At 35.2% G+C, this 21750-nt stretch overlaps 1 protein-coding gene across 2 annotated transcripts in view; it reads left to right on the forward strand.

Moving 5' to 3' along the window:
- The window catches only part of METTL15 (methyltransferase 15, mitochondrial 12S rRNA N4-cytidine), a 225727-nt gene that overhangs the window by 100241 nt on the left and 103736 nt on the right, over positions 1-21750 (forward strand). For both annotated transcript variants that reach the window (XM_031016303.3, XM_055356573.2), the window contains exon 4: positions 2424-2560. In XM_031016303.3, coding sequence (XP_030872163.1) covers positions 2424-2560 — 137 coding nt within the window. The remainder of the gene's footprint in view (positions 1-2423; positions 2561-21750) is intronic.

Here is a 21750-nt window from a genome sequence, read left to right on the forward strand (position 1 = left end):
CTGAGTTCAATTCCTGAGTATCCTTGTTAACTTTCTGTCTCGTTGATCTGTCTAATGTTGACAGTGGGGTGTTAAAGTCTCTCATTATTATTCAGTTGCTTTTTTTATTTGCAACTCCTACAGATTTTAAACTGTGGTCTTATGTTAGTGACCTAGAAGAAGGGGTAAACTAATTGGCTCCCTTTTCAATTGTGGTGCTGGTTGGCTCATGAGGCCTAGATGTCACTATTACATGTGATGAACAATGAATATTAGAATTGTAAAAATGAGAGTTGATGGCTCCAATCACGTATTAACTCAGGACATATGATGGGTTTCCCTTCTAGTTTCATGAATTCCATTTGTCTGCCACTTTTTGCTTTCTGTGTTACACTTGACTGGTAGTAATAGATTTTTTTCCCCCCTGTGGAGACTTTCTTGATTGTCAGTACATCTACAAGGGCATAATCATGATACATTAAAAATAATCATGTAAATTATAATCACTCATATTTTTCAGAATATTGCTAATGATGATGATTTTTCTTTAAATATTGATTGGGACTTTCTTGTCTCAGAATAAGGGTAATCGTATCTAAATTGTTTTATTTAATCTACTTTTAGTTTAAATTTATAGTTACAGCAAGGCTAGGTATTGATCCCATGACAAGGAAGTAGTTTATGGTTTTGCCTTGGAAAAAATTCTTTGGTTAAATTATGTTGAATTTCTTAAAATTTTCAAATTGATGTAATGCATAGTGGAAGATTTTTGCCAATTCATAGATGTGTAAAATAAGTGACTGGCAAAGGAAATTATTTGATCTTGAGATTTAAGTGTTTCCATAAATAAAAAGATATTGTTTAAAATGGTGAAAAATATATTTAGCCATGCCTTTTATGGTGATAGTGATAGAAGTACAAAGTTAAGTCACAATACAACATTTGTGTTAAAAAGCAATGCTTGTACATTTTCACCACATTTACATCTTTTTATATTTTATGTCCATCCTCCAATTTTGATCAGAAGATTTCCTGCATGTTATTCTTTCAGTAGCAGGCTAACTTTTATGAGGACTTGATCAGCGGATGGGAGTTAGCATGGTAGATACGAGCCAAAAAGTCAAAGCATAATTGCATGCCCAATTTCTGACCACTGTCCCTGAAATAAGTGGAAACATTCAGAGCAGGGAAATATATTCAAATCCATGACAGGAATTTCCCTTCTTATGTACTATGCACATGAACTTTAAGAAAATTGTATGTTTAGATATTTTTAAATCTAGCCAATAGACTTATGTTGTTTGTCATTGTAGTCAATATTATTAGAGTAATTGTTTTTATTTTCATAACACCAGTGAAGTTTACTGAAAGGTCCCATTAAACTAAGAGCATAACTTTGAGGGAATATGTGGAGAATGTCTTGACTTGCAAACTAGTTACAATCAACTAACTTGTACACAGATATGTTTCTTATGATCCAGGTCTGGTTGCTTGCTCAACTGTGACGTGACTATTCTCTTTAGAGTGTGGCCAAATAAAATAGCCAAGAAATAGATTCAGATTCAATTAACCATACTGTATATCTGGAATGAGCCAAGCATTGAGTGATTTGTACTTAAGTACATCCTATCGTGTTGTCCTGGCAAAATTATTACTGGCAAATGTTTCACTCTTAAAAGTGTTTTGATTTACATGAGAAATGATATGTTACCTTAACAATTAGGCAGGTGGTGATGGTATCTTCTTTTCTTCTTCATTTTTTTTTTAACCGCTGAAGACACTGGAATTTTGCGACTTTAAGTAACTATCCCAAAGACATAGATACTTTGTGTCAAACCTAGAGTTTACCCTAGGTATTTTGACTTGGAAAGCATTTTTTTTCTTCTCAGTTCATATTTGTTATTTTATTATTACAGATATAATCTGTAAGTTTGTCAGTTTTCCAGATTTTATCTGATTTGTCCTGTGCCTATTTATTATTAGGGATGTTTATTCTCTCTCTCTTTCTTCTCTTGAGTATCATTTTCATAGAAAGCATTAAGAGAAATTGAGATAAAATGAGCCACACTAATTGTAAGCCATCTCTAAATGAGAAATTATTGAAAATGTTATTACCAGCTGGATGCTGGGAAGTGTTAAAGAGCTGGGGGCACAACAGTGTGACCAGTTTGACCTTATAGAGAGAAATATAAATTTGTCTTGAATTAGCCAGTCTGTGTTAGAGGTTATTTTACTGATAGTCTGATAAGTTCTTTTAGACTTATCACTCATAATTGAGCCAGATCTCACATGTAACAAATTCAACTATAGGCACAACGATTGTAAGTATTTTCCTATTTACTGTCAACTCTGAAAATCATTGTGTGCTTCTAGAAATTGAGATAGTTGTCAAGAATAAGTTTTGTTTATGCTAAGTTGTAATTTTATTTTTCTGTGTTTGCTAGATTTTTCTAGATATGACATTTGGTTCGGGAGGGCACACAAAAGCCATTCTGCAGAAGGAGTCAGATATTGTTCTCTATGCCTTGGACAGAGACCCAACAGCTTATGCATTAGCTGAACATCTTTCAGAGTTGTATCCGTAAGTAATACCCTTACATATTTATTTGATTTTGGTTCTTAGTTTTACAGAACTTGGTTTACCACCTTGGAATTTGTTCTGCTTTGCATGGGCTATATTTTACTCCAGTAAATATTTTCTTCTTTTTTCCCCAAAAAGAATTAATGTAAGTGATGTTTTTAGTACCACTTAAAGTAATGCTATTTTCCAGTTATCCTTTCTGAATCCATAAAAAGAAATACAAAATGTCTTCCACCTACAAGATTGAAAGTGTATTGGAATCCATCCACAAAAAATGAGTTTTAACAATAACTCATAGTCAAAAAATAATTTTTAAACATTTTTATGAGTTTATTTCTAAGAATTTAGCAGAGTAAATAAGTATGTGAGAATTCTGTAGAACTCATGAGGACATATAGATCAACATAATATACTTGTTTCCTTTGAATTTTCTGAAATTCACAAGTAAATCTAGAGTGATCCATCCTTCTATCAGAAAAAGTGATGTATAACTAAAGAACTTTTTAAAAATATAAAATATTATATGAATGAGTGGTAAAACCATCTGCCTTTAAAGAAACATTTTGAATTAGGGAGTAGAGTTTACATGGTATGTTGTTTAAAGCCATCATTTTAAAAGAGAAAAATATCTTGGAGCTAAGATGGCTCTCTCCAAATACATAAAGGGCTGTTTTCAGGAATGGGAAATTGTTTTATTCTGTCATTTATCAGAGACTGGAGTCAAGAAAATAGATGGGAACTTGAGAGGTAATTTTGACTTGATGTGAACTGTAGTTCACATCAAAAGTTGAAGTTTTGACTTGATGTGGACTAGAGTTTTTACTAGTTGTGGCTATTCAACAACAAAATGGTCTCTTTGGTGAAGTTCCAAAAGTATGACCATGGAAAAGTTTAATCAGACACTAAGAATAGAAAGTTTAATTCGTCATCTAGAATAGTATTTACAGCCTCTTTCTGGGCCCAAACTCTTTGTAAATCTAATGAATGTGATTAACTCTCCCCATAAAACTATAAATAAATACACATAAGCTTTTGTTTACAAGATCATAGGATTTATGGAGTCCCTGAAACCTACCATTTGACTGCAGATTATTTCATTTCTTCCGAGAATAATATGAAGACGTGATTTAATGACATGGTACTAATTTTTAATATTTTAAATCTATCTGTCTTCTGCAGCGTAACTTAGATGCGCCTTCTTTAAGAAGATGTTTTATTAGAGCATTCATGTTTGCGAAACGTTGTATGAGTTCACTTGGTTATGATGTGAACATTCATGAAGTATAGGCCTCTTTTATACAGCAGTCCCTTTGTACCTGAGGAGAAGTGGATACCAAAATCCATGGATGCTCAATTCCCTTATATAAAATGGTTCAGTATGTGCATATAACCTACACACATCCTCCCATATAGTTTAAATCATCTCTAAGTTACTTACCTAATACAAAGTAAATGCTGTTTAAACAGTTGTTATACTTTATTGTTTAGGGAATAGTGACAAGAAAAAAAAAGTTTTGTACATGTTCAATACAGATGCACGTGTCTTTTTTTATGACCTGCAGTTAGTTGAATCAATTGATGTGGAATCCACAGATAAGGAGGGCCAGTCATACTTTACTGTCATAGAAAAACTGAATTCTCCTAAGATATTGTTGTTTCTTAAGGCAATGATTCCCAATCCAGTGATTTCAATGGCTCTTATTCCTTTAAACACCCCACTTTCTCAAATGTAGCTTAAAGTTTACAAATTTTACCATGTGTAATTTTTTTTTAACCTAACAGGAACTATCAGGCTGTATATTCTTTTCAGTTTATAGATGTGGAAACTATTAGCCAGATAGATGAAGTGATTTGCTAAAAGGCATAAGCGACTTTATGGGGACAGACCTGCGACATGTATTCCAATCCCTAGCCTCATTTTATTAAATATTACTGCCTTGGCTCAAATCTTGAGACTTTTTTTTACTTCATTGACAAAATGATTTCTTTGTCAAACATAATAAATTAGATAAGAACAAGGAAACAAATCAGAGTAAGCCAAGAAGAAGGAATTAGTACAGATAAAAGCTAGAATCAAGGAAAGTATAAACAAAAAAAGAAGAAAAAAATTGAAAGGATAAAGAGATCACAAGAGATCAGTCTTTGAAAATAGCAAAATCACTTTTGAACCTGATTTCTAGAGACAAAAAGTGTCATTAAGATTAAGAGGGAAGACCAACCATAGACACAAGATAAGTTCATCATAAGATAATAAAACTGCAATTCTCTGGTAACTTGCAAAACCTAGATGAAATGAATGATATCCTAATAAAATATAAATTATTAAAACTTGATTAATAGTTACAAAATTTGAATGTCATTACCATAATAGAAATTAGAAGGTAACTGACCCTGACCAAATGGATTTGTAGTTATCTAATTCTTAAAAAAAAAAAAAAAAAAAGGAAAAAGCAATGACTTTTTTTCTTTTTTTTTTTTTTTTTTTGAGACGGAGTCTAGCTCTTTCACCCAGGCCGGACTGCAGTGGCGCTATCTCGGCTCACTGCAAGGTCCGCCTCCCGGGTTCACACTATTCTCCTGCCTCAGCCTCCCGAGTAGCTGGGACTACAGGCGCTTGTCACCGCGCCTGGCTAATTTTTTGTATTTTTAGTAGAGACGGGGTTTCACCGTGTTAGCCAAGATGGTCTCGATCTCCTGACCTCATGATCCGCCTGCCTCGGCCTCCCAAAGTGCTGGGATTACAGGCGTGAGCCACCACGCCAGGCCAAAGCAATGCCTTTTACACTAATCCTGACCATGGTAAATTTGGAAAGTTATTTCAGTTAACATTATGAATTTAGCATGATTTTAATACCCATCTTTTTTTTTATTGGAGACAAGTTTTCACTCTGTTGCCCAGGCTGGAGTGCAGTGATGCCATCATAGCTTACTGCAGCCTCTGCTTCCTGGGCTCAAGTGACCCTTCTGCCTCAGCCTCTCAAGTAGCTGGGACTACAGGTATGCACCTGTCTAATTTTTTATTTTTAGTAGAGATGAGGTCTCTCTATGTTGCCCAGGCTGGTCTTGAACTCCTGAGCTCAAGTGATCATCCCACCTCAGCCTCCCAAAGAACTGGGATTATAGGCATGAGCCACCATGCCTGGCCTAATACCAAATCTTGATAGAGATAGTATAAAAAGGAAAAAGGTCTAAGTTTGCTGAAGTATAGAAATACAAAAATTGAAAAGGAAATACTAGTATATCTAATTCACCTGTTATTTAATTAAAACAGTAATACCCGTGGCCTAATGAAGTTTATTTCATGAAGATGAGGTGTTCCATGTCAGATAGTTAATCAATGATAGGTTGATAAGCATGACAATAATCAGCTAGCTATTCTTATTTAAATTTCTGTTAAATATAAGGAAACTACTTAAATGTAAAATATTCTCAATCAAGGACAAGCAGTAATTATTTTCCTAAAATGTGAAGTACTATAACTATTTAAGACAAAATTAGGATGTAAATAGGATTTAACTTCTATAAATAGTATTTCTCAATATTTTTTGAAGGTCTTACAAAGGCTAAGGCAAGGTTAGAATATTCTTCTTATAATGATCTACTGAATAGTTAAAAACCCCAAATACTTATAAAATTAGTAAATACTTATAAAATTAGATGTTTAGCTAAAAATTTAAAACTCTATTCAGAATAGAAGAACTCTAGGGACAACAAGGAAGTAAGCCCTTTCCTTTCCAGCATAAGGGTCACAGCTGATACCCCTATAACAAGAGAGATTGACAAGAGAAAAGAATAACAAATTTATTTGACATAGTTTTACGTGGCATAGGAGCCTTCAGAAAGAAGATGCAAAGATATAGAGAGAACTATCCATTTTTTATGCTTAAATTCAATAAAGTATGGAGAGTATGTAGAACTATGATTGGACAAAAAGGATATATGGTCTAATGCTAACTGACTGAGTTGGGGGAACTCAATAAGGCCTCTCTATGCAACATTCCTTTCTGCTGGGTGTGAAGGTAGGACCCCTGTGAATAAGGGTCTTAATTTCTTTATGGCCATTTATTCTATTACACAGAAAGAAGTGGGGGAAGTTAGATTAATATTTTAGGCTTTGAAGCTGGCTTTGGAGAAAAAAGGTTCTGGTTTCTATAGGGGAGGTTAGAGTAATATTTTAGGCTTTAAAGCTGGCTTTGGAGGAAAGGGGTTCTGGTTTCTATGACCCACGTTGGAGAAGAGGGAATCTAGTGTGGCTCGCCTCTGAGAAGAATGAGAGACAGCAGGGAAAGAGGTGGTCAGAAGGTAACTTTGCTTCTAAGTCTGCTTCTTAGGCCTTCACTTGGGGCTATTGTTTTCTGAGCCCCAACAGTACCTAGAAAGGGAAATGGGAAAAAATATTCTATTCACAACAGCTCCTAAAATTGTATAAAATATTTAGTAATAAATTTAACAAAGAGCACACTTCCAAGTTAAAGAAAACGATAATGTTTTTGAAGGGCATACAAGAAGATTTGAACAAAAGGGAAGACATATTTCTTTTGAGGTAGAGAGAATTAATATTATAAAAAGAGGATGGAACGAAGAGGATCATACCTGCAACCTCACCACTTTGTGAGGCCAAAGCAGGAGGATCTCTTGAGCTCAGGAGTTAAGAGACCAGTTCTGGCAACATAGTGAGACACCGTTTCTTACAGAGAAATGGTGGTGTGCACCTGTAGTCCCAGGTACTCAGGAGGCTGTGGTGGTACTCAGGAGGTTGAGATTGCAGTGGGCTGTAGTCACGACATTGCGCTCCAACCTTGGTGACAGAGCAAGATCCTGTCTCAAGATGGGTGGATGGATGGATGCATGCATGGAAGGATAGACAGATCAGAAAGAATACAAATGAAAAGAGTTAATGCTCCCTAAATTAATATATACATGTATTGTACATGTAAATTACTTTGTTTTTTAAATTTGGATGATGTGATCCTTAGTTTGTATGGGGCAAAAAGTGACAAGATGTTTTTAGAATTAAAAAGTAAGAGGAAACCTGCCTTACTAGATATAAGATTACACTATAAAATCACTGTAATGAATCAATACAATATTGATACAAGAATAGGCAATTGGATTAATGGAGGAAATAATCCAAAAATTGATTCTGCTAAATAAAGGCATTTAATTGAAGATTAAAATATTTTAATTCATTGAGAAAATGGTGGATAATTAAAAAATGATGCTGTTACAATGCCTGTCAGACTTGAAGAAAGTAAAATAGACCCATTTTAAAATTTGGATTCAAGAATAACTTCTAGATGGTGTGAAAAAATTGTGAAAATTTGAATATACAAGTTCTATGAGAAAATTGGAGAGGCTATATACACAATCTAGTAGTGAGAAACTTCTTTTTTTTTATTATACTTTAAGTTTTAGGGTACATGTGCACAACATGCAGGTTTATTACATATGTATACGTGTGCCATGTTGCTGTGCTGCACCCATTAGCTCATCATTTACATTAGGTATATCTCAAAATGCTATCCCTCCCCCCTACCCCCACCCCACAACAGGCCCCAGTGTATGCTATTCCCCTTCCTGTGTCCAAGTGTTCTCATTGTTCAACTGCCACCTATGAGTGAGAACATGCGGTGTTTGGTTTTCTGTCCTTGCGATAGTTTGCTGAGAATGATGGTTTCCAGCTTCAACCATGTTCCTACAAAGGACATGAACTCATCTTTTTTATGGCTGCATAGAATTCCATGGTGTATATGTGCCACATTTTCTTAATCCAGTCTATCATTGATGGACATTTGGGTTGGTTCCAAGTCTTTGCTATTGTGAATAGTGCCATAATAAACATACGTATGCGTGTGTCTTTATAGCAGCATGATTTATAATCCTTAGGGTATATACCCAGTAATGGGATGGCTGGGTCAAATGGTATTTCTGGTTCTAGATCCCTGAGGAATCGCCACACTGACTTCCACAATGGTTGAACTAGTTTACAGTCCCACCAACAGTGTAAAAGTGTTCCTATTTCTCCACATCCTCTCCAGCACCTGTTGTTTCCTGACTTTTTAATGATTGCCATTGTAACTGGTGTGAGGTGGTATCTCATTGTGGTTTTGATTTGCATTTCTCTGATGGCCAATGATGATGAGCATTTTTACATGTGTCTTTTGGCTGCATAAATGTCTTCTTTTGAGAAGTGTCTGTTCATATCCTTTGCCCACTTGTTGAAGGGGTTGTTTTTTTCTTGTAAATTTGTTTGAGTTCATTGTAGATTCTGGATATTAGCCCTTTGTCAGATGAGTAGATTGCAAAAATTTTCTCCCATTCTGTAGGTTGCCTGTTCACTCTGATGGTAGTTTCTTTTGCTGTGCAGAAGCTCTGTAGTTTAATTAGATCCCACTTGTCAATTTTGGCTTTTGTTGCCATTGCTTTTGGTGTTTTAGACATGAAATCCTTACCCATGCCTATGTCCTGAATGGTATTGCCTAGGTTTTCTTCTAGGGTGTTTATGGTTTTAGGTCTACCATTTAAGTCTTTAATCCATCTTGAATTAATTTTTGTATGAGGTGTAAGGAAGGGATCCAGTTTCAGCTATCTACATGTTGCTAGTCAGTTTTCCCAGCACCATTTATTAAATAGGGAATCCTTTCTCCATTTCTTGTTTTTGTCAGGTTTGTCAAAGATCAGATAGTTGTAGATATGCGGCATTATTTCTGAGGGCTCTGTTGTGTTCCATTGATCTATATCTCTGTTTTGGTACCAGTACCATGCTGTTTTGGTTACTGTAGCCTTGTAGTGTAGTTTGAAGTCAGGTAGCATGTTGCTACCAGCTTTGTTCTTTTGGCTTAGCGTGACTTGGCAATGTGGGCTCTTTTTTGGTTCCATATGAACTTTAAAGTAGTTTTTTCCAATTCTGTGAAGAAAGTCATTGGTAGCTTGATGGGGATGGCATTGAATCTATAAATTACCTTGGATAGTGTGGCCATTTTCACTATATTGATTCTTCCTAGCCATGAGCGTGGAATGTTCTTCCATATGTTTGTATCCTCTTTTATTTCGTTGAGCCGTGGTTTGTAGTTGTCCTGGAAGAAGTGCTTCACATCCCTTGTAAGTTGGATTCCTAGGTGTGTTATTCTCTTTGAAGCAATTGTGAATGGGAGTTCACTCATGATTTGGCTCTCTGTTTGTCTGTTATTAGTGTATAAGAATGCTTGTGATTTATGTACATTGATTTTGTATCCTGAGACTTTGCTGAAGTTTCTTATCAGCTTAAGGAGATTTTGGGCTGAGACGATGGGGTTTTCTTGATATACAATCAGGTCATCTGCAAACAGGAACAATTTGACTTCCTCTTTTCCTAATTGAATACCCTTTATTTCCTTCTCCTGCCTAATTGCCCTGGCCGGAACTTCCAACACTATGTTGAATAGGCGTAGTGAGAGAGGGCATCCCTGTCTTGTGCCAGTTTTCAAAGGGAATGCTTCCAGTTTTTGCTCATTCAGTATGATATTGGCTGTGGGATTGTCATAAATAGCTCTTATTATTTTGAGATACGTCCTATCAGTACCTAATTTATTGAGAGTTTTTAGCATGCAGGGCTGTTGAATTTTTTCAAAGGCCTTTTCTGCATGTATTGAGATAATCATGTGGTTATTGTCTTTGGTTCTGTTTATATGCTGGAATACGTTTATTGATTTGCATATATTGAACCAGCCTTGCATCCCAGGGATGAAGCCCACTTGATCATGGTGGATAAGCTCTTTGATGTGTTGCTGGATTCGGTTTGCCAGTATGTTATTGAGGATTTTTGCATCGATGTTCATCAGGGATATTGGTCTAAAATTCTCTTTTTTTGTTATGTCTCTGCCCAGCTTTGGTATCAGGAAGATGCTGGCCTCATAAAATGAGTTAGGGAGGATTCCCTCTTTTTGTATTGATTGGAATAGTTTTTGAAGGAATGGTACCAGCTTCTCCTTGTACCTCTGGTAGAATTAGGCTGTGAGTCTGTCTGGTCCTGGACTTTTTTTGGTTGGTAAGCTATTAATTATTGCCTCAATTTCAGAGCCTGTTATTGGCCTAATTCAGAGATTCAACTTCTTCCTGGTTTAGTCTTGGGAGGCTGTATGTGATGAGGAAGTTATCCATTTCTTCTAGATTTTCTAGTTTAGTTGCGTAAAGGTGTTTATAGTATTCTGTGATGGTAGTTTGTATTTCTGTGGGATCAGTGGTGATATCCCCTTTATCATTTTTTATTGCATCTATTTGATTCTTCTCTCTTTTCTTCTTTATTAGTCTTGCTAGCAGTCTATCAATTTTGTTGACCTTTTCACAAAACCAGCTCATTGATTTATTGATTTTTTTTGAAGGTTTTTTTGTGTCTCTAACTCCTTCAGTTCTGCTCTGTTGTTAGTTATTTCTTGCCTTCTGCTAGCTTTTGAATGTGTTTGCTCTTGCTTCTCTAGTTTTTTTAATTGTGATGTTAGGGTGTGAATTTCAGATCTTTCCTGCTTTCTCTTGTGGGCATTTAGTGCTATAAATTTCCCTCTACACACTGCTTTAAATGTGTCCCATAGATTCTGGTATGTTGTTTCTTTGTTCTCGTTGGTTTCAAAGAACATTTTTATTTCTGCCTTCATTTAGTTATGTACCCAGTAGTCATTCAGGAGCAGGTTGTTCAGTTTCCATGTAGTTGAGTGGTTTTGAGTGAGTTTCTTAATCCTGAATTCTAAATTGATTGCACTATGGTCTGAGAGACAGTTTGTTATAATTTCTGTTCTTTAACATTTGCTGAGGAGTGCTTTATTTCCAACTATGTGGTCAATTTTGGAATAAGTGCGATGTGGTGCTGAGAAGAATGTATATTCTGTTGATTTGGGGTAGAGAGTTCTGTAGATGTCTATTAGGTCCGCTTTGTGCAGAGCTGAGTTCAATTCCTGGATATCTTTGTTAACTTTCTGTCTGGTTGATCTGTCTAATGTTGACAGTGGGGTGTTAAAGTCTGCCATTATTATTGTGTGGGAATGTAAGTCTCTTTGTAGGTCTCTGAGGCCTTGCTTTATGAATCTGGGTGCTCCTGTATTGGGTGCATATATCTTTAGGATAGTTAGCTCTTCTTGTTGAATTGATCACTTTACCATTATGTAATGGGCTTCTTTGTCTCTTTTGATCTTTGTTGGTTTAAGGTGTGTTTTATCAGAGACTTGGATTGCAACCCCTGCCTTTTTTTGTTTTCCATTTGCTTGGTAGATCTTCCTCCGTTCCTTTATTTTGAGCCTATGTGTGTCTCTGCACATGAGATGGGTTTCCTGAATACAGCACACTGATGGGTCTTGACTCTTTATCCAATTTGCCAGTGTGTGTCTTTTAATTGGAGCATTCAGCCCATTGACATTTAAGGTTAATACTGTTATGTGTGAATTTGATCCCGTCATTATGATGTTAGTTGGTTATTTTGCCCGTTAGTTGATGAAGTTTCTTCCTAGCCTCGATGGTCTTTACAATTTGGCATGTTTTTGCAGTGGCTGGTACCGGTTGTTCGTTTCCATGTTTATTGCTTCCTTCAGGAGCTCTTGTAGGGCAGGGCTGGTGGTGACAGAATCTCTCAGTATTTGCTTGTCTGTAAAGTATTTTATTTCTCCTTCACTTACGAAGCTTAGTTTGGCTGGATATGAAATTCTGGATTGAAAATTCTTTTCTTTAAGAATGTTGAATATTGGCCCCCACTCTCTTCTGGCTTGTAGAGTTTCTGTGGAGAGATCAACTGTTAGTCTGATGGGCTTCCCTTTGTGGGTAACCTGACCTTTCTCTCTGGCTGTCCTTAACATTTTTTCCTTCATTTCAACTTTGGTGAATCTGACAGTTATGTGTCTTGGAGTTGCTATTCTCGTGTAGTATCTTTGTGGCGTTCTCTGTTTTTCCTGCATTTGAATGTTGGCCTACCTTGCTAGATTGGGGAAGTTCTCCTGGATAATATCCTGCAGAGTGTTTTCCAACTGGGTTCCATTCTCCCCGTCACTTTCAGATACACCAATCAGATGTAGATTTGGTCTTTTCACATAGTCCCATAGTTCTTGGAGGCTTTGTTCATTTCTTTTTATTCTTTTTTCTCTAAATTTCTCTTCTCGCTTCATTTCATTCATTTGATCTTCCATCACTGATACCCTTTGTTCCAGTTGATTGAATCGGCTACTGAAGCTTGTGCATTCGTCACGCAGTTCTCGTGTCGTGGTTTTCAGCTCCATCAGGTTCTTTAAGGACTTGTCTGCATTGGTTATTCTAGTTAACAATTCATCTAATCTTTTTTCAAGGTTTTTAACTTCTTTGCCATGGGTTTGTACTTCCTCCTTTAGCTCGGAGAAGTTTGATCGTCTGAAGCCTTCTTCTCTCAACTTGTCAAAGTCATTCTCCATTTTCCATTGGTGGTGAGGAGCTGCGTTCCCTTGGAGGAGGAGAGGCACTCTTATTTTTAGAATTTTCAGTTTTTCTGCTCTGTTTTTTCCCCATCTTTATGGTTTTATCTACCTGTCGTCTTTGATGATGGTGATGTACAGATGGGGTTTTGGTGTGGATGTCCTTTCTGTTTGTTAGTTTTCCTTCTAACAGTCAGGACCCTCGGCTGCACATCTGCTGGAGTTTGCTGGAGGTCCACTCCAGACCCTGTTTGCCTGGGTATCAGCAGAGGTGGCTGTAGAATAGCAAATATTGGTGAACAGCAAATGTTGCTGCCTGATCATTCCTCTGGAAGTTTTGTCTCAGAGGGGTACCTGGCCGTGTGAGGTGTTAAGTCTGCCCCTACTGGGGGGTGCCTTCCAGTTAGGCTACTCAGGGGTCAGGGACCCACTTGAGGAGGCAGTCTGTCTGTTCTCAGATCTCAAGCTGCATGCTGGGAGAACCACTACTGTCTTCCAAGCTGTCAGACAGGGATATTTAAGTCTGCAGAGGTTTCTGCTGCCTTTTGTTTGGCTATGCCCTGCCCCCAGAGGTGGAGCCTACAGAGGCAGGCAGGCCTCCTTGAGCTGCGGTGGGCTGCACCCAGTTCGAGCTTCCCAGCTACTTTGTTTACCTGCTGAAGCCTCAGCAATGGTGGGCGCCCCTCCCCCAGCCTCGCTGCTGCCTTGCAGTTTGATCTCAGACTGCTGTGCTAGCAATGAGTGAGGCTCCGTGGGCATAGGACCCTCCAAGCCATGCCCAGGATATAATCTCCTGGTGTGCCGTTTGCTAAGACCGTCGGAAAAGCGCAGTATTAGGGTGGGAGTAACCCGATTTTCCAGGTGCCATCTGTCACCCCTTTCGTTGGCTAGGAAAGGGAATTCCCTGACCCCTTGCACTTCTGGGGTGAGGCGATGCCTCGCCCTGCTTTGGCTCACGCTTGGTGTGCTTTACCCACTGTCCTGCACCCACTGTCCTACAATCCCCAGTGAGATGAACCTGGTACCTCAGTTGGAAGTGCAGAAATCATCCATCTTCTGCTTTGCTCATGCTGGGTGCTGTAGACTGGAACTGTTCCTATTTGGCCATCTTGGAACCACCCTCTGAGAAACTTCTTTAGACTAGAAATCATAAATCTATAAAATAAATATGATTATGTAATTTTAAAAAACCTATGGCAAGACTAGTTTGGTAATTTCTAACAGCAAATTTGAGAAATAAATGTTAGTAATATAGAAGATAGGAAAAAGATTGATATCTACTATATAGGATAAGTTCTTACAAAACTAGAGAGAAGACAACAAAACATACAGAAGGGTGATTCATAGAAGATTAAACTGTGAAAAGATGCTCCAATTCAGTAGCAATAATTAGGGCAATCAAAATAATAATGGTATAATATTGAAAAACATAATTTTGCTAGTGAGGATGTGCAGAAAACGATACTTTCATCTATTTTGGGTGGACATCTTTTAATATAAAACACATAATCTGCTTAGAATCTTTTCCATCTAAGTAAAAGAATATCTAAGGAAACATGTTTTTACAGTTCCTACAAACTTTATATATACATCGCTTGTGTGTATATAATCATGGAAAACTTGAAAAAGACAGGATTAACAATGGAGGGAGGTTCAGGGAAAGATAAAACAATGACTAAGAAAAACCCAGAGATGTTATGATTACATCTCTGCATATTTAGGCAAAATAGAAAATTCAGAGTTATACTATATATATATAATTTATTAATATCCACATATGTAGTAATAAAATGAAGTATGCGTGAGAAAGAAAAACACAGATTTGTGTTTGGGAGTATTTGTGGGAATAATGGATTGATCAATGGATAGTTGGTTGAAAGGATGGTTAGATAGATTACATATCTTCTTAAAAATATTTATGTAATTGCAATCTGTAGTAGGGCACAGAATGAAACATTTTGTCATTTTAAAGTAAACACCTTTGAAGAAACATAGTAATTTTTTTCTTTTATTTATTTTGCTGTTATTCTAAAAGAGGAGTTAAGTTTCTCTTAAAAAATCCCATGTCCTTTACTCTGTCAAAACTAAGTCAGAAATAGAAACTAACATTTTTACAGAAAACTGAGCAATTCATGGGAAGGCTGAGTTTTAGGCTAACCCATTTTAGCTCTTTCAGAAAAGATGACATGTCAGATCACCTGTTGTTTGAAGACTGAAACTTTTTGCTGTTGCCTCTGAAGACTGTATAAGAGGAAACACATTTAACTTGCAGCAATGAGGTGTTGGTTGACTTTTTAACGTCGTGGAAGATGGATATTGGAAGACAATTTTAAAAATCAAAGTTTTTTATCTTCTGAATTTTGGAATAATACATACTATGTATATACTAAGTTTAGAGAATATAGGTATGTATAAAGAAAAAAATCATTCCATCATTTTACTATAATTTTAAGTTGTTTCTAAAAATATAATAAACTGTTATTTTCAACATTTTATAAAAGAAGATATGCATACTGGGGTAAATTTATAATATGAAAGTATAAACTCACCCATAATTTTACCACTTTATGTAATCGGGGTTAGTGATTTTACGTTTTTCATTTCATCTTTCTAATTGTCAGTATTTCATTATGTATACTGTTTCCTGTTTGAATTTTTTTTTGGACACTTTCACTTTTTGTACTTCTAAAATGTTAGAATATCATGGCAAAGTTTAAAATCCATTTTGGTTAATTGTATTAAATGCATAACTGCATTTTAAAGAATTGACATCTTTATTGTGTATCCCAATCCAGAAGCCTGATATATCTTTCCACTTATTCTGGTATTTTGTGTTTCTTAGTGAAATTTTTTCTTAATTAAAATTAAAACATGCAGGAAAGTACTGAGAAAAAAATTAAAATAATTCATAGAACTAACACCAACGTAAACAGGTTGGAATATTTCCTTCTAATTACTGTGGTTATCTATGCTTATATGTTCATATATGATACATGGATATATATTTTCCTAAATGGATTCTACTTATATATTATCAGCACATTCCTCTTTCATTAGATTATTTTAAAACACACGATTTTATTGGTTGTAGGGTACTTTTATCATATAACAATTTATTAGAACCCTAATTCTTATATACTCTTACCTATATTCATATTGTTGATGATTTAATAAACAGCGAATATCTGATGCGTTTTGCATAAACAAATCTGAGTGTGTTTTCTATAAAAGGGTAATTATATCAGGATACATTGGTGTTATCTTTTTCTGTATTTTAAATTTTTGTGTTTTATTGAACTTTTATAATTTCTTATGTCCATTATATATATTTGATTTTGCCTCTTCACTATTTGATTTTGCGTCTTCACTAGTGATTTAGTGACACTAGTCACTTTTATTTTTTTAATTTATTCATCACTGACTTTAGTATTTTTTAAGATAAAAAGTATTTAAACACTTTTTTAAGTATGTTTTTAAAATAATATTTATTGATTAACCACCGTCATGTAAGGTGATAAAGTAATACTCCTTTATTTGTATTTTTTCTTCTGCTACCCTACTTCTTGGCTCTTTAAATACTATCTTGGGATTTAGATATTAATGTCTACTCTTATGATAACTATTAGCATTTACAGTTTTGGCTGTATTATCTAAAATAATACTTTATAGTTTGGCCATTTTAATTTATTTCAATGGGTCTACTAGCCTTTTTATAATACTTTCAATTCCATTTTGCGTTCCTTATGTGGGTTCATGTCTCAGTCAATTGATTACATCTTTAAGTAGTTTATCTTTAAGATAAATATGCAGAAAGGATACATCTGAGGTTTTGTTTACCTGAGAAAACAGTGTTTCTCATGCCTTCTTACATTTGCAATAACTTGATAGAGTATAGAATTTGGGGAATTTTATAGATATCACTCATTTTCTTCTGGTTGTAGTGTTGTGGAGAAGTCTGAGGCCAACCCAGTTTTTTTTTTCTTTTTTATTTCTGTTTCTTGGAAATCTATTTCTCACTTGTTCTTTTCACCCCCTGGCTGGATGCTTATTCGATACAGTTCTTTGAAAACGTTTGATATTTATAAACTGTATTAAAATATTAATGATTGGTCACTTTTAGTTAATTTTCTGTATACTCCATGAACAATTTTTGTCCTGTGGATCAGGTCTTTCATCTACAAAGATGACTTTTTGTTTTAGTAACCTCTCTACCCTTATTTCTATTTTCTACCCTATGAGCCCTCATTATTTGTTGGTTAGATGTATATTATCTGTCCTGCATGTCTTTGATTTAATCTGTTAGTGTTTTCAGCTATTTTCACTTTACTGCAGTATTCTGCAAAATCTCTTTGAGATTATTCTCTGGGTTAAGGATTTTATTTTCTACAGTGTTGTTTATGGTTTTTACTGTCAATATTGTTCAAGTTTTAATTCAGCTAATTAGAAGTTATCTTTTCTTATATAATATTTTCTTATTTAATTTGTTGAATTTCTCCTTTCTGCCAAATCCTTTTTATTTCTTCTTCTCTTACCATTTCATTTCTATATTTTATTTGTGAACAGAGTATATACATCAAGCAATAGGTTCCTTCTGGTGCTCTCTTGTGTCTCTGAGGCAATGGGTGTGAGTGGAACATTCTTAACCTTTTTCCTAACTCACTCCACTGCCTTGAATCAGGGTTCAGATTTACATTTGGTAAGAAGGGGTAGGTTTTCTGTATTCTGCCATATCCTTGGGGACTATTTTTAGTGATTTATACAATTTGAACTTCCATTGTTTTGTTCGTTTTCAGAAAAGATTAAACAAACATTATATTACTGTGGAGCAAAAAGAGGGAAGCCAGCTAACATAGTAATATAATTAGAGAGTTACAAAAATATTTTTTCATATGATATAATATATTCTGAACTACCCACATGATCTAAGTTGTGTAGTCTTATTTTCTAGCACTTGAAGTTTATCATTTTCCTTCTCTTTATTTTAAGCTGCCATTTTTAATTTTTGGCCAAATTTACACAGGAAGACAGAGCAATGGCAAGTCTCGAACTCATAGCGTCAGGTTTGCTGCTTGTATTCCTTCTACACCACTACAATATTATTCAAGAAGCAATTTAGTCACATTGTTGAACAGAGTCAAGACTGAAACCCAGGCATTTTGACCCTAAGGCCAGTGTAAAAATCTTATAAAAGAATACATGCTCTTAAACAGCCCTATCTACCTAAAATTTAGACTTTTAGTATTAGATATGAGACACAGTTGTTATTAATCTTACTAACCATGGGAGGTCAGTTCTGTCATACACTGTCAAAGTGAAAGAATTGTCACAAATATAAACAAGCATGAAAAAAGACAACTTGGAAAAATTAACTAAACCATTTTGAACTATTGATGATGATCTGTTACCTGTTCATTGTTTTTGGTAACAAAAACATTACGAAAATAGGATATTGTATTTTGCCCCATTTAATATTATTAAATATAACCTTCGCTCAGGAGATGTTAGCCTTGTAAGCTGAAGCTGTTTGTTTGAGGAGGTAAAACTTGACTCTAGTCTACCAAACATAGTTCCGAGGCTTGAGGAATATATGTTTTATTCCATAAACATGTATTATACCAACTACTTTTCAGGCAATCTACTAGTTTTGACGGTTCCAGAGGGATTAAGACCTATAGTCTGTGACTTCATAGAGTTTACAATGTAAGCAGAAATTAGACAGAAAACAGATAATTTTACAACTAATTATTTAATTAAAATTGTGATCATGGCTATGAATGAGTAGCGTATGATCTCAGGAATATGATATCAGGATCTAATCTAGTTTAGAACATCTAGGAAGACTTCCAGAGTATTTGAATTCAATTTAGAACATGAAAGATCAATGATTGTTAGCTGGGTGAAGGAGGGAGGGCTATTCTGACAAGAGAGAGAATTGAAGTGTTGAAAAGAGAATATTCAAAGATCTTTGGCAGAATTGAGAATGGCATATTGAAAGAACTGTAATGTGAATGGATGATAGAAAGGGAGAGGAATGACCAGAGTGGTAAGTTAGGGCTAGGCTATACAGGAACTTGTTAGGGATTTTGGACTTCATCTTAAGAACAAAGGGAAAGCACCAAAGTTTTTGAAACAGGGAACTGACATGATCATATTTGCACTTTTAAAAGAATAGTCTTCTTGTTTCTGTGAAGAATGGGTAGGAGGAGGGCAAAATTGGAAAGGATTCAGTGAGATCAATTAGAAGGCTAGGAATTGCTGCTGTGTCTGAAAGCTGAGGATAGTTGGGCCTAGATTTTTGTTTCCTGATCATTCTATTGGAAATTCTACTTTGCTTTAATGATCTCTGGCTTCCCGTTTTAATGGTATTCTAAATAATTAAAACAATTTATTCCAAGATAAAAGTATGTTTTGTGTTTATAGGTGAAACTGAAGTTAATATTGTGACACTAAATTTTGTAAGACCCTCAAGAATTCCCATTCTTCTGACTTAGCCAGTATAAGGAAGGAGACAAGGAATAAGTTCAGTCTTACCGTGTTCTCAAGTCCAGCAGTATATTTTTATTCTCACAGAAGACTTTCGGTAATTACCTTTTTCTCAGAATCTCCTCCCTTGTGTGTAATCAGTAAGGCTTTTTCATGTCTACCTCAAGGCTTATCTGCTTTAGTATCTGACTGCTCTTTTCCTTCTTTTCCATATAACTCCGGAACCAGACTGCTGAGCTTTTTTTTTAACTTCAGCTCTGCTGTTTACTCACTATAAAACTTTGAATAGGTTACTTAACCACTCTGCTACTCAGTTTTCTCATCTTTAAAAATGGAAATAATAACATTACATACTTCCTAGAAATGATAGGATTAGGCTTAGAACACTGTCTAGCATATCTTTTTAATGAGTCATGAAATCATTTTGTTGGGTCCTGATCAGAGTTTAATGGAATGGAATAAGAATATCATAGTACATCATATGAAGTTAAATTAAGTATTGTTTCTAATGAAAGAATTTTATGTATACATATATACATATACATATATATGTATTGTAAGTTTCTGTGTATATGTGACTGCAGTTAAACCTTATTGTTGACGAAGTGTCTTGATCAAACTTTTTAGAAAACCACCATGCTATTTGACTACATTCCACATATATTGTTCATGTTGTATATTAAATATTCATTGAAGACAAAAACTATGTCTAACACGTCATATCCCTGCTTGGATATGTTATTTTTAAATTTTTAATTTTTTGCCAAAAAACTTTGCAGACTTACAAGGTATCTGAAACTTCTTTATTTCTAGCTGGTTCCTCCCTCTTTGAACTCATCTGGATCTGGCTTATTTCAAACGTCCATCCCCACAGGTGAGAAAGTAGTTTAGATTTTAGAATCAAACAGTCTTGATTTAGAGTCTTAGTTCTGCCTCTTTCTAGCTATGAGATTTTTAGATCAATGACTTAATCTTTCTAAGTCTGTATTTTTATACGTTTAAAATGAGGTACTATTAATACCTACCTCATGGGATGTTATGAATATTAAATAAGTTTATGCAATTTGCTTATCATAACATTGTTTAATAAATGTTAGTTATAATTGCTTTGTTAGAATTATCATGTAAGATAATACATAGTTATATTAATTATTATTGTCATTATGCTAAGATTTTGGAAAGTTTCATTGGCATACACCAAGATGATGATTGGCAGTTATTTCCTGTCTTTACCTGCTTGGTTCCTTAATATGCACAGATAGAACTGTTTAAGATTTGAGGCCTGGGACACTGCATTCAACTTCCCTCATCTTGAAAAGTGCTCTGGCATCTGCCTTTTGTTATAGACTTTCTCCCCTGGTCAGTGTAAATACTGAAGGCTATACCTGTGCAATGCTCTGAATATTGGTGTCTCCCCCAAATTCCTGTGTTGAAACCTAATAGTATTAAGAAATGAGACCTTTGGGGAAGTGATTAAGTTATGAGTGTTCTACCCTCATGAATGGAATTAATGCTCTTATAAAAGATTGCAGGGAGCTGCTTTGTCCTTCTGCCATGTGAGGACACAGCAAGAGGCTCCCTTTTAAGCAGAGAACATGCCTTCACCAGACACTGAATCTGCTGGCATTTTGATCTTGGACTTCCCAGCCTCTAGAACTATGAGAAATAAATTTCCGTTTCAATAAATTACCCAGTCTAAGATGTTTTGTTGTAGCACCCTAAATGGACTGAGACAGCCTGTCACAATTACAGACACTGCTGCACTGAGCTGTATTATTGTCTTCTTTTAACCCCAGACTTACTTTTTATTGGTTGTGATTTTTCCATCACTTCTTGGCTTTAGATAAAAACTAATATCATACAAATGTCATCAACAAATCGGAAGTTCTTTCTTATCTGTCTTCTATTCTTTGACCCTCTCCTTCTATATTCATATGCTGCTGGCTTTCTGGAAGCTACTTTTTTCTCAGTAAAGAAGGTACAAGGTTTAATTTTTAGCCATTTCTTGTTCTGAAGCCTGAAAATTCTGCAAGGCTAAAATCTTGAGTCACCTTCATTACCTTTACATTTACATTCATTGTTGATTATTTAGCTTATTACTGACATGAGGAGACAGAATCTGTGTTTATTTTAAATAAACTCTTTTTTTCTCTTTTGACAAATACAAGTATAGACCTATATATAATAATTAACACCTCTGCATCCATTCCTAAGTACTATTATATATTTATTCTTAGAATATTTGGCTTAAAAGTTTCAAAACTGATTCATGAAAGTCAATGTGTATATTTGAAATGCAAATGA

This window comes from Gorilla gorilla, chromosome 9 (genome assembly GCF_029281585.2).
Source record: "Gorilla gorilla gorilla isolate KB3781 chromosome 9, NHGRI_mGorGor1-v2.1_pri, whole genome shotgun sequence".
NCBI lineage: Eukaryota > Metazoa > Chordata > Mammalia > Primates > Hominidae > Gorilla > Gorilla gorilla.